Genomic DNA, 14,747 nt, shown 5'->3' with positions numbered 1-14,747 from the left:
GTCAAAACCTCTAACGTTCTAGTCATCATCACGGAGCAGACAAGCAACGGAACATTCTGCGGATACAGCTATGCGCAGGGCACTGGGCCCAAGGAGGGTCAGGGCTGACCTGAGGTCAAGGTTAGCCTTGGGTGCAGTGAGCAGGAGGGAGGCTGTTTCCAGCACCGAGAGGACCACGGGGACCGGGAACACCGAGGTGAGTGGACCCTGCGTCTGGTCAACAACGTTCTGGTCGGTACCAGGGGAACCAGGGAAAGGACTGAGGCCGACAGACGGGACTGAGCCACCCCCCGGGACTTGTCTGCAGCTGCTATGAGCAGCTGTGCAGAAAGGCCAGGAGAACCTCCCAGGCAACGGTCACAACTGCAGGGCTCAGCAAGGCCGCCACACAGGCGAGCAAACAAAATCTTCAACCGCGGAGTACAGCGTCATCCAAGACAGCGTCGCCCAGATGCACCTGTGCTGTCACGTGTTCCTGGGAACGCCCGTGACACCCGCGTCCTCCGGCAGCCATCACCCCTGGCTCGGGCCCCACGGCACAGCTCCGGCGGCCTCAAGGTGCGCGGGTAGCCTCGGCGCCCAGGTGAGGGAGGACTGGGTCCGGCAGCAGCCTGGAGCTGCAGGGGCTCGTTCACAGGACGGCGGAGGGTGTGGGGAGCAGGGAGCAGCATGCAGAGTGGAGGCGAGCCGGGGAAGGTCTGCTGGAACGCGGAGGCAGCGGTGGGGCCCTGGCCACCTACCAGGTGCGGCTGGGGAGGGGGCAGGCCGGTTGAGGCTCTGGTGCCCGGCAGGAGGGGCGACAAGGGAGAAGCCCACTCCCCTCCCCGCCCACCAAACCCCTCAAGCAAGCGACCACATGATCACCGCGTTTCCTCCCCTCTCCACATCTACGGTTCTTCTGAAGCTGAGTGCCGCGCACGGGGGCCTCTTCTGGGGGGTGTCCGCTCCCGGCCGGTGCTCACCCCCACTCTGGAACCCCTCTGTGTCCCGTGAGTCGTGCCTCCCGCCTCGTCAATCCTGCTTTGCCTTCCTTCCGTGGCTCTTCCTCCTCCACACCCCCAGCCCCGGGGCTCACCGCACCCCTCAGGCACAGGTCCTCCCCACCTGGGGTCTCCCCGACCATCACCCCATCACACCCACTCTCCCAGCTCCTCCTCAGCTAACCTGCAACCTCTACACCGAGGCCACGAGTTAAAAACCACAGCTTGGATCTTGTCCCATTGCGGACTCTCTACCGGTTCCTCTTGGCTGAAGAGTGGGGTGCCCTCCACTTAGAGGAGGCCCCGCATGTGCCTCCAGCCCCTCTAGGCCCTCACCCTCACGGCACAGCCCCTCAGACACGGGGCTTCCCCCCTGCAGCGGAGGGCTCTGACCCGCTGGACGGAGCCTGTCTCCAGTCTCCAGCATAGCCCCCAGGGTGGGGCTCCACGGAGTGGATGTGAGTCTGCGGCCCGGGAGGCCTGAGGACAGGGAGGGGCGGAGACTGGAGAGCAGAGCTGGAGGAGATGGTCCCCAAGGTCCCCAAGATCAGGGTGGGGAGGAAAAAGCACGGGTGGGACACAGCAGGTCTGGTGGGGGTCTGGGTGAGGCAGGGTAGAGTTTAAAGAAGGAAGCGGTCAGGGTCACTTCCTGCTGGAGGACTGGAGGGGGCGGGGAGGGGGCGGCCTGCGGCACGTGAGGGACACGAATGGCGTGGCTGCAGCCCAGGTGACCAGGACTGGGCCCCAAGGAGACGTACCTCCCTTATTGTGGAAGGGGGGTGCCAGCCGTGCCTGGAGAGGGAGGGAGGAGCTGGCCCTGAAGGCAGAGGCTTGGGTGAAGCAGGACAAGAAACGCGGGGTCATCGCAGGGGGACAGAGGACACGGCGTCACGGCGGGCAAACCAGCTGCGCTCAGCACCTCTGCAGCAGCCGCCACCCGGGCCGCCTGACGCACGGAGCCCGCCTCGCGCCTGCGGGGACAACGCGGACTACTCACACTGTCCACGGCCAGGATCTTGGCCCAGATGAAGACCAGGAGGGGCCGCAGCTCTCGGGCGGAGCTCTGCAGCAGCTTCAGCACGTAGGGGAAGATGCCCACAGACAAGGCCTGGGGGAGAGAAGAGAGAGTGAGCGCCAGCACCGGCTCCCGGGCAGCCGAGTGGCGCCGGGGGCGGACGGCGCGGCTCGGGACGCGGTGTGCGCAGCTTTCGGCGCGGTGGGAATGCCGTGGGGGTGGACGCGCCTCACGCAGAGCAAGCGGCTTCCTCCGGCCTCCTCACCCCCGCACTCCCAGATGCCGCGCGACTTCTCCGGTCCTGCCGCGTCCAGAGACCAAGGCTCGCCTCACGAGGGACGGGTGGCTTCCCGTCTGGAACCCGCCGTCCCCACCCTCGGAGGGCCTTGTCTGCTCTCAGCAGCAAAGCGCAAGGCCCCTTAATAGTGGTTCTCGTGCTTCGAACCACAAGGCGTCTGCCGCCTTGGGATGGGCCAGTCTGCTGGTTAAGACGGGGAGCAGCCGCGGGGGCTCCTGTGCCCAGATCCGGATGGGGCATCATCCCGGGGGGTCGTCTCTGCTCTCGGCAGGGCAGCGACAGAGAAGCGGGCTATCTCGGCACAAAGGACACCTGGGCAGAGCCCGGTTTTGTCCATCACCTCAGCGTCTCCCTCCAAGACAGATGGAGGGGGACACCCAGGACAGAGTCCGAGGGCGGGGTCTGTGTTCTTTCCTCATTAAAGGCTGTGTGTACCACAAATTAGATAATTTCTAATTATCATGAATATTGCTTTTTCAGACTGTGATTCTAAACTGTTGCTTGCACACAGAACCAAGAAGGTCCATGTTTGCAGCTGGTGACAGGTCTCCTGAACCTCCTCTAATTGGCAGGTCCCCTAACGATACCGCCTTCCTTCTGATGTAGTTGTTGAAAAACAAGTCGCTTTTTGATCTGATTTTTGTCAGTGTTTTCTGTTTTCAATGGCCGTTTCTACTCTTCTGCGGAATGAGAAATCAGAGAAGGGTTTCCAGATTGTGCTGGGCACCGGAGTGTGAAGTCGGTGGACGGGTGTGTGCGGGCACTCTGCGGGCTCAGGGGCACCTGCAGGGGCGAGCCACTCCCGAACGGGGGCGGGCTGGCCACACTTTCTGTCTGCAAAGGCGAAGCCCCGTGGCAGATGGGAGAAGAGGGCAGAGCAAAACCAAACCACCAGAGGCTGTAGTGACGGAGGCCGCGAGGCAGCACGTGCACCTCTAGGGCCCCTCGGGCTGACCGCCCCCCCTCCCCTGCCCCCAATCGCTCCCAGCTTGTGAGACAGTCCTCGGACGCACCACGGAGTCTCCGGGGCTCCACCCTCCCCCGGCTCAGTGCGGGAAGCACGCACCAGGCTCACCGCCCAGGGGCCCAGGTCCAAGAAGCGCCCCAGCAGATCCAGGGCTCTCAGCCGGTGCACCTGACTCAACAGCACCTGAGAAAGGAAGAAGGAGAGGGCGTCACCGTGGAGCCGTGCGATTCTGGACGCGGGGGTGCACTCACACCTGCCCCCGGCTGCATTCATTCATTTACCTACAGCAGGTGCTCCTTTCTCTGTATAAAATAGGGGCCCTGCAGAAAGTATTAGAACAAATACTTTTTAATTGCACGTAAAAACACACCGAGGACGCTGTGGTGTATAAACCTCCAGACAGCGTTCCTTTAATTACTCTAAACTAGATAACCTATTATTGCGTTTCTCACCTCTTCTGTAAACTAAATAAAATACTGTGGCTTTGACTCCCCGTCGCTGGGCACGTCTGGCCGTATCGTTCCCGGTGCCCGGTTCATTTAAACAACTTCCCCGCTGCAACCTTTTTAAACTATTATCAGGTTTTTGCTATTACAAACGGTGCTATGATAAATATCCCAACAGGCATACTTCCACCTATTCACATGGTTTTTCCCGAGGATAAATCCGAGAGTAGGAGCAGTACGAGTTTACTACCGAATTACCTGCCAGTGAACTACCCTGTACTTCCAACAGTCCACGCATGGGTGCCCCCCACCGCCCCGTGGTCCCTCCCCGCCGTGGGTGCTCCCTCCCTCCCGTGGGCCTTTGCTGATCACAGTGCACAGGACGAGGGTTTGCTGCTGTGTTCTCTGGTTATGGGACCTTGGGCCAATCACTTCACTTCCCTGACCCTTAATTTCTTAATTTATAAAAAAGGAGAAACACAAAACCGAATCCCAAAGGTTTAATTAAACAACAAATTAAGAACTCCGGGACAACAGCAGCCCACGACCCACTATTATTTACCAATATGATAGATAAAAATAAAATATCCTTTTAATCTGAATTCATTACAAGTGAAGTTGATTGTCTTTTTTTCACAGGTTAATCGGCTATTTCTGTAGTAAACTGGCCACGTGTGTCCTTGTTTTCCCAGTCAGATGTCTGCCTTTTTGTCTCATTGACATGGAAAAGTTCTTTATACGTAAAAAAGAACAATCTTTGCCGCGTGTTTTTCTCTTGTTTTCTTTGTTACATCAGAGTTTAAAATTTCTAATGGGGTCATTTGTAGTGACTTCTCTTCATGGTATTTACGCTCAAGGCCGTGGGTACGGAGCCCCCGGAAGGCACTCTTCTGTCCACTGCCGGCCACCCAGCGTGTGTTCGTGGGCGCTTGCTGCGTGCGGATGCTGCGCTGGGGCGCGACTGGGGGCAGCAGGGAGCCCCCCTCCCACCATCAGTCGCTGCAGAGACAGGCAGACGGCCACATTGTCACAATCTGCGGTGACGGCAGGCAGTGCTGTGAATCATGTGCGCCTCTGCCCTCCTTGGGAGGGTCCTGAAGGTCCCCCTTCCTAGCGGGCAGCCAAGTCCCAGAGGGGAGGCAGTGCGTGGGGCCCCCAGGTAGCAGGCAGAGGGGATGGGAAAGCTTGGGGTGTCTGAGGACGGGTCCCACAGACCAGGCTGAGGGTTTCCCCAGAGAAGCAGCAGTGAGCGTCCAATGTGGTCGCTGGGGGATAGACCGGCGGTGGCCGGATGGGGGAGGGGGGGACAGAGTGGATCTGACCCTGACTGATGGGGGGCGGAAAGTGACCCAAGACAGCAGGGGCCGTGCCCGTGGCGGAGGAGAGGCTGGGTGGAGGGGACCGGTGGTGTCGCCTGCTCGCGGAGGTCAGCGGCAGGAGCCGCGAGGACAACACGCTGGATGCAGGGTGTGGATCGTGTCAGGTCGTGGGGAGGAGGCAGAGGGGAGTGGAACGCGACGGGGGGCAGAGGTTTCGGGGGCTCCCTGTGAGGGGCAAACACGGGCTGGAGGGACAGGTGGGGAGGGGTCTGGACAGCACCAGGTCCCCAGCAGGAGCGGCGGCCCCGGGGGCAGGGTGGGCGAGGAGGAGGAGCCGCGGCTGGCCCAGCCCCCAGAATGCAGCGTGCCCCCTCCCCCTCCCCCCCCCCCCCCCCCCCCCGCACTGCATCGGGGCCATTCCCACACCTCCGTCCCCAGGCACGTGTGGGCGTCTGGAGGTGTCGAGCCTCTGACAAGAGTCGGGGCAAAGGCGTGGGACCCGATTCCACGCTGGACTTGCGGCCACCACGTGTGCCTGAAGCGGGGGTCCGCAGGGCAAGGTCGGCGGGAAAGGGCAGGCCTGCCTTCCTTCCTGCGTCCTCGGCGGGAGCGGCGACAGTCTGACCCCGGACTTGGGCGCATTTTCAAAACCCAGTGGCGCGAGGTCCGCGGAAGCACCTGGCCCGGGCCGTCCACCACGGGGCGCGTCCGGCACGCCGACCCCACGGCGTCGGCACGCAGCGCAGGACGTCCCCTCGGCGACTCGCCGGCTGCCCTCGTCGTACCGGAAACAGAGCCGCCTCAGGGGCCGGTTTCCCGCCGACCCCGGGTCCGTGAGCGCGGCCGCAGTCGGTCGGAGACCAGAGACCCCTCCGCGGACGCTGCACGCCGCTCCCGTCACAGCAAACGCGGCAGACGCGAACGGAGCGCCGCGTTTCGGGCAGGCGGTGCAGCGATCTGCAGGGGAGGAAGCGGCCGCGAGGGTGGCTCCGGCTCCGCGTGCCCCGGCCGCCACCGGGTACGTTGCTCTCACGGCGGCGCCGGGCCCGGAGCCTCGTTCACAAGGACGACCGTGGCACCACCGCTTCCCGCCGCCGCGTCCACACTGGCGGGACACGCGGCGCAGCCTCCGCAGACGGCCCCGCGAGCCTGGCGCGGGGCTCTGCGCTGTGATTATTAACGTCCGATTGGAAAAGGTCAAGTGTTGGCTTTTTAAAACATGACATCGTCCTTCGGATTTCTTCTGTTGATTCATATTTAGGAAAAATGGAAGCCTAGCGGAAATGAAAGTTACTTTAAAATAAGGAGTGGCTTTTCGTTGTACACTTTTTTATTCCTATTATTCCCGTTTCAGACTGGCCCAGGATCTGTGGAAATTACAGGGACAGATGGCGAACGGCACGAGCGACTGGGTCTTGCCCGTCAGTGGCAGCGTGCACGCCCGCATTAACGCGGGGCTTGCCGCGGCGGCCACGCTTCACCCACCTCGTGCAGCGACGGCGCTCGGGCTCCTGGGCCGAGACTCCTGGCGGGGAGGGGCGGGGGTGCACTTCCTACAAAAACAGATTCTGCAGCTCGGGCCTGGCGGACCTCAGTGGGTCCTGCCGGCCTGGCGCCCAGGAACCTGATGCCCACCGACATACATACGTAACACGTGTCACAGTAACACGCAGTTACTTTCCTGCGTGGACTGAGAGCAACCCTGCAGTTTCAGACCAAAAATTCTGTTTATGAATAAAACGATGCAGCAAAAGCAAACAGTTTCCCGATGAAATGCCCGGACTGCCTCGCGAGGTCTGTGGAGGTCCTAACACCGTCCTGTGACATCCCCTCTTCTCTCTCCTTCCTGCAGCTCGTGGGTTCTCCCCTCTCGGTCTTGCACACCGGCCGCCCGAGGGGCCATGGACAGCGACGTCTCGTCCACCGCAAGACCGTGTGCACCTTGTGGCGGCTCGGGGTTTGAGGGACTTCCTTCTGATTCCTCCTGCTTACACTTCTAAAAGGCAAGAAAAGCCCCGGGGGCTGGTCAGGGAAGGTTATTGCCAAGCTCACCCTCGCAGGATGGGCTGCAAATCAGCTGGCCCGAGAAGACATTTCATCTGACACCGAAGGTCATCCGCTAATGCCTCTGAGTCTTGAGGCACAGAAAATCCTCTCTGGCGTGCGGAGAAAGTGGCAGGGATCGGAAAAGCCACAAAGTCTGTATTAAAATTCTCTTTCCCTTAGGCAGTACTTTCTGACTTGCTGAGGCCCCAGAGGAAAACTTATGGGTGACAAGGTCCAGGCTTTGGCAAAAGTACAGTTCCTTAAGATAAAGCAGCGTGAAGTTAACCAGGCTAACGAGAAAGAGGCTGACCCCGTGGGCCACGCTGAATGAAGCCGGGGCGCCTCTGCATCGTGTCCCCGTCCTTTCTCGTCAAGTACAGGTTCACGTACTGACCCGGGCTGGGCACAGCCCAGGAGACGGCCCTCCAGGATGATGGAGAGCCTGCTGCTTGTGGCTATTTGCGAGATCGCACGGAAAACGTCTCCCCGCTTTCCCTTCGGTTATTTTCCCTTTCTTCGGCATTACGACGCTGGCTCTGTTAGGCCCTCTTTCCCCGAGGGAGTGTGGATTGTAAATGGAACATAAGGAAAAACGTCAACAGAGGGCCATTTACAGCAGGACTGTTTGCCAGACCCGGAAGACTTGATTTCGCATGCTTGTTACCACACCCGTGCTTTGCAAAGGATGAATTTCACTCCACTGCACCGTCGAAAACACCGGAAGGTCGGTGGTAGGGCCACAGGCTCCGCGAGTGAATGTTCCGGCAAGCCAGGAGGAGCTACAGAGCACAGCACGTCCGCCCTGCACCACGGCCGTCCCCGCACGTCCTGTCCACCTACAGCCGGCCAGCGTGTGTGCTCCCTCAAGGGACGGCCCGCTGTGTTTCCTCCTTTTTACTGCTTTTCTTCAAACCCAGGACAGTCTTCAACTGATCTGGAGGCTAACAAGCTCTGTGGGCTATTCACGATGTCGGTCACTGTACACACAGCGCCCAGACACATCCCGGGAGTGGCCGTGGCGGCCGCTGCTCTGGGGCGAGGACAGGCCGTGGCGTTTCTACCACGTCTCCAGTGCCCTCGTCCCAAGTCCCCTGTGCTGTCTGAGGTCCTGCACACAGTCCCGAGCCAGGCGAAGCCTCGGTGCTGGGGCCGGCGGACGGTCCTCAAAGTCGGCTGTGTGACGGACCCAGAGGAAGCTGACCACCCCCCGCCCGCCGAAGGAGGGACGCCCGGCTCTGGTGGCGACACAGAGAAACCATCCGCCCGTTTCCCAAACGGCCCTGGGCAGCAGGAGCTGCTCGCGGGGGCTCTGTCGCGACGTGGTCAGCAGCCCGTGTAAGAAGGTGCCGGCTCTTCCGCGGGCCTGGCGTCCCTCGCACAGGCGGGTGACGAGGCCCCTGCTCCCACTTCGCAGGAAGGTGCCGGTGGCAGCCAGCCGGCTCTCAGGACCTGAGACCCTGAACCGGGAGGCAGTGCGCCTGTGAGCACCCGCCCCTCTCTGCCCACGGCGTCTGCCGGGCCACCGCACCCTGACCGCAGAGCCTGTGTTCCAGGTCCTAAAGTGAGTTATTAGACCTCGGTGTCTACACTGACTAGAGGCCTACACACCTTTCCCGCAAATACACATTAACTGACACAAAAGTTCTGGGAACATTTTCTCATCTTCCCCCCCTGTGAAGAATTTTGGTAACCTGCCATCCACCTCAGCCGATCATATCAGCTAAAAAAATTAGCCGAATGAGACCCACGAAACCAAGCTTCCAACCCACTGGCGGGGCGCGGTCTTCGCGCGAGCACTGACACGGGCCACGTGAGGGCTGGCACTCGACCGCCACCGCGCACGCGCCCTCCACAGAAGGGAAGGCAGGGCTTTGGTTCCGGGCTGCCTGCCGCCCAGGCAGTCCCTGCAGTCGGCAGGCGCCTGGCGAGGAGCCGCGAGGGCCGTCTGCGATGCGCTCACGGCTCCCCTCCTGTCCCCCCCGTGGCTCGGAGCTCACATCCTTCCGAACAAAAGGGCCCGATGCCACGAGCACATGCACGGTGGCGTTCCGCGGGTGCCCGGAAGGGCGGCCGACTACGACCCAAATGAGGGGCTCGGTGAGGGTGGGGGAGGGAACTCTGGCGCCCCCAGGACGGGCTTCCCAACTGAGTGCAACGGGAGCCGGTGACTTCGAGGGTCTGATCCCCCTGACCTCTAGGCACCCGGCCTGCGCATGGCCACGGGGGCGTCACTCACACGCATGCACGCACGCACTCTGCCCTCTGCTGGCAGCGGTCTTCCCTGGAGCCCGCTCAGCCCGTCCGGAGGGTCCAAACACACTCACCTGCAGAACAATGGGAAGCTGCTCGGGCGGGCTCCTGTTCTCCACGCCCATGGTGAGCCACACCTGGAACGCGGTCAGCTGCTCAGCAAAGAACGGACTGTGCTGTGGGACAGGCAGGGGCGTTCGTTAGGGACCTCGCCCTGACACCACGCGCCCCCCACGCGGCCCCCACGGCTGCCTGGGTCCGGCTGAGGGAGGGCAGGGCGCAGCCGGGGAGGCGGCAGGAGTGACACGGCGCAGCGGGCGGCCTGCGCGAGCAGACCGGACGAGGGCGGGAGGAGAGGGCGTCCCCGGGCTGAGCTGGGAAGACTGCAAGCAGCGTGTGTGGGGACAACGTGGGGAATCCCGCCAGGACGAGTGGAGACGCCTACAGGACATGGAGTGGGGACATCGAGTGGGAACCGTGCTGCGCCGGCAGTGGGGGGGGGGGGGCGGCGCTGGAGGTGCAAACGCAAAGGGAGGCGGGAAAGAGCAGGGCTGAGCCCGGAGGCCAAGGGCGGTGGCGCAGAAGGAGGAGGGGTGGTGGGCGGGCAGGACGCAGCCTGGTTCCCCGGAGACCGGCTGAGCAGCGCCGAGTCCCCGGAGACCGAGGTGCAGCGGGCAGAGGCGCGGCAGAGTGCACTCAACACAGGCGGGCATTTGGAGAGTCCAGTGTGGACGGCTCTGAGAAGGGATCTGGGTGCAAAGGGGAAGGACAGGAATGGAGGGGGTGGCGGGAGGCCACCCGGTGCAGAACTCTGGTTTCCCCGTGCGGGGGCGAGGGTGTATCTGGAAGCGGCTGGTGCCATGCGGGCAGGGAGGCGGGCTCTCGGGTGGGGCCGTGCACCGCCGGCAGCCCGGGTGGCCCTCCGGGAACGGGAGTCGGGGAAGCAGACGGGCCCGGATGCGGGGACGTGGGCGGACATTGCGGCACTTGCAGGGGACTCTCTATCACTTCTATTTCTCAGTGACACGGAGAGGGAGGACACAGCCGAGCAGAGCGGCACGGGAAGGAAATAACCAGAGTTGTGATTTACTCCAGGACCCTAGAGTGGGGGGCAGGGGGCAGAGAGTATGTGAGGCCACCCTGGGGTCAGTGGAGGACCCAGGCACCGAGGTCACAGTGATGGGGGGGGCGTGGAGTTGATCTGTCCTTCTTGGACTGGCAGAGGGGACGCCTTTCCCGGCAGTGACCGGGACCAGGCAGAGGACAGAAGGAGCAGCTCAGGGAGGAGGGAGGACCTGGCCGCCGGAAGGTCCGGGAACCGAGAAGCCAGGCTAGCGGGAAGGCTGGGTTTTTCGGTCTGACAGACCATTTTCACCTAACACACGGTTCTGCTTCCCCAAACCCTGAACCAAAAGAATCCCAAGTTACAAATCTCTGCCTCCCAACCCTGTCCTCCCGCCCAAGGGGAAGGTGGTGGCTGCGTTTCAGAGTGTCTGTGTGTAAGGAAGGGGGCCGGGAAGGTGGGACTGTGGCACGTGTAGACAGCGTGGACCCGCGTGTGTTTGCACGACTCAGGTCTGTAAGCCCCACCCCAGGCCTGCTCACCCCACACCGTCCACGGACGGAGGAGCCTGGTGGGCAGAGCCACAGTGTCCCCTCAAAACAGTCCATCGCGTGGAAAGTGTGCGGAGAGCAAGCACCACCCAAGAGTCCACGTTCCCGCAAAGTCGGCGTGGGCCAGGGGCACCAAATCTGGAGGGCAACCTGGGAGCTGGGATGGAGCCCCCAAACTGGCTTTCCTGTTTTCAAGTGTGAATTTTTCCTGAACTGGTTAAAAACAGTAACCTCTGTTAAGCTCTCCGTCCCCACACGTGGGAGATCTTTGGTCTCTGAGGGGAGCTCGGGTAATTCAGATCATTCCATCTCTTTCCCCCTCCTTCTAAGTCCGGATTTGAATGAAGGATGCTCCCATGTTGCTCACTGCCGGAGAAACCGTTCCACACGGCAAGGACAAGCATTCCACGTCTTTTCACCCAAAGCTCACAGAAAGGGCAAGTCTCTGCCGCTGAGGTACGTGGCGAGGGCTGTCGTGCCCCTCATGGTGCGAGCAGCCCCCCAACACAAGCAGGCTCGGCATTCCAAATAACGTGCCCCAAAGCGCCTCGAGAGCTGCCCCCGTGTGCACCTAAGGATGAGGGAGAGCAGGGATTCTGGGCCAGGTCTCCAAGATTACGGCTGTAGCATCAGAGCTGCTGTGCAGAGGCTCTGAGTCATGGGGCCGCGTGTCCAGGCCTCCCAGGGCAATTCTGAGGCCAGGCGGGCTGCTCTGTGGTCAGCCCACGTGTCAGATGGCCCCGGGGCCTGAAAAGAGGCGCGAGCGGAAAAGGACAGAAAGCGGGAAGGCCAGATGGGCACAAAGAGCCCCCTGACCCCTGGGGGATTCAGGCACAGAGGAAGTGATCTCAACACACCTCCTCCTCCTCTTCTCGCTTACCATCCCCGGTCCAGACACGGCTACACTGCCTGGTGTCTGTCCTCAAGTGCAGTGACACTCACTACTCACGATGACCTCACCACTTACAAGAGGAGACAACAGAAAACTGCCCAGTGGCCAAGAGCGTTCAAATTCCATAGCCTGTCAGAGCTCAGCCTGCAGATGGGCTTTCTTCAAGTCCTTCAAGAAACTCCATGCTTCCCAGCGCGAGCAACCACTCCCCACTTCTCCTGACATCGGGAAATGCCAAATCTGATCAGGCTCCTTTTCTGTTGTTAATTAAAATCTGTCCTCCCAACTACTGACCTTGGACAAGTGACCAACATGCTGGGCTCTGTTTTGGTATATTTGACAACGAGGTTTTAAAATAAGGCCAGGGGCGCCTGGGTGGCTCAGTGAGTTGAGCATCTGACTCTTGATTTCGGCTCAGGTCATGATCTCACGGTTTGTGAGTTCAAGCCCCGTGTCAGGATCTGTGCTGACAGCATGGGTCCTGCTTGGGATATTCCCTCTCTCTCCCTCTCTCTCTCTCTCTCTCTCTCTCTCTTCCAATCTCTAAATAAACAAACATTTAAAAAATAAGAAAATAAAAAAAAATGAAGGCCAGTAATTTATAGGAAAATTATTAGAACAAAATAGTGAGTTTAGTAATGCTACTGCAAAAAATCTCTTATAAACAATATATATACGAAGAAAGGGAAAACAGAAAATTTTAGAAAGACACTATTCGCAGTCATGATGACGGATGGGAAGACGCAACACTGTGGAGATACTGCCTGCCCTGTGTCCGTCTACAGATCCATGCAATCCCTATAAAAATTGCTTTCATAATCAAGGCTGCTCAGTACTGTGCAAGGACACAGTGGCCCGAAGGGCAGAGCTGAGATCCCAGGAGCAGCCCATGCAGACGGTCGCCTGGTTCGACGTGAATAACCCTGGGTAAGCTCAACCTCCACGTGTGGGAAAGCGTATCTTGACCCCTATCTCACACCGTCCGTACTAGTAAATCCCAGAGGGGCTGCGAGTCTAAGGGTAAAAGTAAAACGATCAGGCTTTCAGAAGAAAAAGAACACCTTCTCAAGGGTGTTCATCTCAAGTAAACATTTCTTAAACAGGATACCAAAGGTCTTTAAGCAAATGAGAAAAAAACTGATAAATTGGATGTTAAAAGAAGAAACTTCTGTTCTAGGAAAAAAAACATAAAAAAATGAAAATAAAGTCCACAGAGATAAAAAAAGAAAGAAAAAGAAAAAGATATTCACAATGGATTTGTATTCAGATTATATGCACAACCACTACAAATCGATAGGAAACAGATAACATAAAAGAAAAACCAAAAGACTTGATGAGGCAACTTACAAAGGAGGATATTCAAATGGCAAATGGAAATACAAACTAGTGCTCAACACTACGAACCATCAGAGAAATACAAGATAAAATCTCAGTGAAACACCTCTTCACACTGAACCACAATAGCCAAATAAAGGGAAAAGGGTAGAAAGTATCAAGCGTTTATGAGGATACAGGGCAACTGAAACTCTCATAAGCTGTGTAGAGGTGCAAGTTGATTCGATCACAGGAAAACCGCCTGGCAGCGTCTACTAAAACCGACCACACGTGTGCCTGGTAACCAGCAATTTCACTCCCAGTGTGCACCCCCGACACAAACGCGCCAAAGCCACATAAAAAATGAGCAGCACCCGCAAAACTTAAGGGGGCACCAGAAAATTCAGTAATTGAAATAAAAGAATACATTAATGCGAGATTTAAAAAGAATAGATGTGAAAATCCATAATGAACGAAACATCAAAATTTCAAGTAAAGACAGGCTCAGCATTACTGATTTCTCCTTCCTGTCAGGCTCCGACGGCTCGGCCTGGCACTGGCCAGCACTATTCGTGGGGGGTGCTACCTGTAAACTCCAAATGCCTACCGGCCGGACGATGCGCACACGACCCTTGGAGCGTCCCCCATGGTGACAAGAGCCCCGACCGCGGGAGCAGATGTAACGTTGAGTGAAAGCAGGCACGACGGCGACGTGCCGTAGGACCCCGCTGATCCAAGCACACAAAACCAGGCGGGATGGTGGCTGCGCTCGGGAAAGCAGACTGAAGGCAGCAGGAAGGGGCGTCTGGGGGGTTCTAACAGGTGGCCGCTCGATCTGGGTGCTGGTTACTGGAGTGTGTTCCTCTTATAAAAACTCCTCAAGCCGCACATTTGTGATGTGCAATTTTCTCTACGTCCGTTCTGCTCCCGAAAAAGTGAAAACAAAATAAAAAACCTAGCGGGGGGTCTACGTCAGTTACCCCTCCCTTTCACAATTTGGGGGAAATTATTCCCAGATGCAGAACGCGGATTCCAGCAGATTAGAAATGAAGCGCTGAGATCCGCGCAAGTGTGCTTGGCAGTGGAGTGGAAGGGTAATCATGCAGAAGCTGTGTTGTTTTACATAGGAGTAGAGAGTTCTGATCCCCTAAGGGTACAACGTAAAACCACACACAGTCTAGAAAGCCGGAACTGTAGGAGGTTTTCTAAACACGTGTTTGTGGCGACGGGCCCTCGTCTCCCTGGGCGAGCTGAGGCACTCGGGAGGGCCTCCAGCTGCAGTGGAGGGGGGGAGGCCTGGGCTGTCCCCACGGAGTTCCGTGACTGCACGAGCCCGGTCCCTGCCTCAGTGTGGGTCCAGCGGGAAGGGGCCACGCGCACTGCAGAGAGCCGAGCGCAGGCCCTGCCAGCTCTCCCTTCAGGGTGGAAAACAAGGTGGCTTGCGATTTAACTTGTGAGAGCGTTAAGAACAGGCGGACGGAGAGAGGGGTGGATGTGCTCAAGCAAGTGGCAAATGTTCACGGCAGGACAGTGGGCACACAGGTGCTCCCTGTACTACTCTTCCAACCTTGTGGAGGCTTGAACGTTTTCATACTAAAACGTGAAG

At 59.1% G+C, this 14,747-nt stretch overlaps 1 protein-coding gene across 4 annotated transcripts in view; it reads right to left on the bottom strand.

Annotated features, from left to right (window-relative positions):
* The window catches only part of RPTOR (regulatory associated protein of MTOR complex 1), a 334,022-nt gene that overhangs the window by 83,739 nt on the left and 235,536 nt on the right, over positions 1-14,747 (bottom strand). For all 4 annotated transcript variants that reach the window (XM_027052276.2, XM_053212252.1, XM_027052278.2 and 1 more), the window contains 3 exons: positions 9,396-9,497; positions 3,360-3,443; positions 1,978-2,088 (listed from right to left, as the gene is read on the bottom strand). In XM_027052276.2, the coding sequence (XP_026908077.1) occupies positions 1,978-2,088; positions 3,360-3,443; positions 9,396-9,497 (297 nt within the window). The remainder of the gene's footprint in view (positions 1-1,977; positions 2,089-3,359; positions 3,444-9,395; positions 9,498-14,747) is intronic.

This window comes from Acinonyx jubatus, chromosome E1 (assembly GCF_027475565.1).
Source record: "Acinonyx jubatus isolate Ajub_Pintada_27869175 chromosome E1, VMU_Ajub_asm_v1.0, whole genome shotgun sequence".
NCBI lineage: Eukaryota > Metazoa > Chordata > Mammalia > Carnivora > Felidae > Acinonyx > Acinonyx jubatus.
The sequence above is the reverse complement of the archived record's forward strand: the minus strand, read 5'-3'. Positions and strand labels throughout refer to the sequence as shown.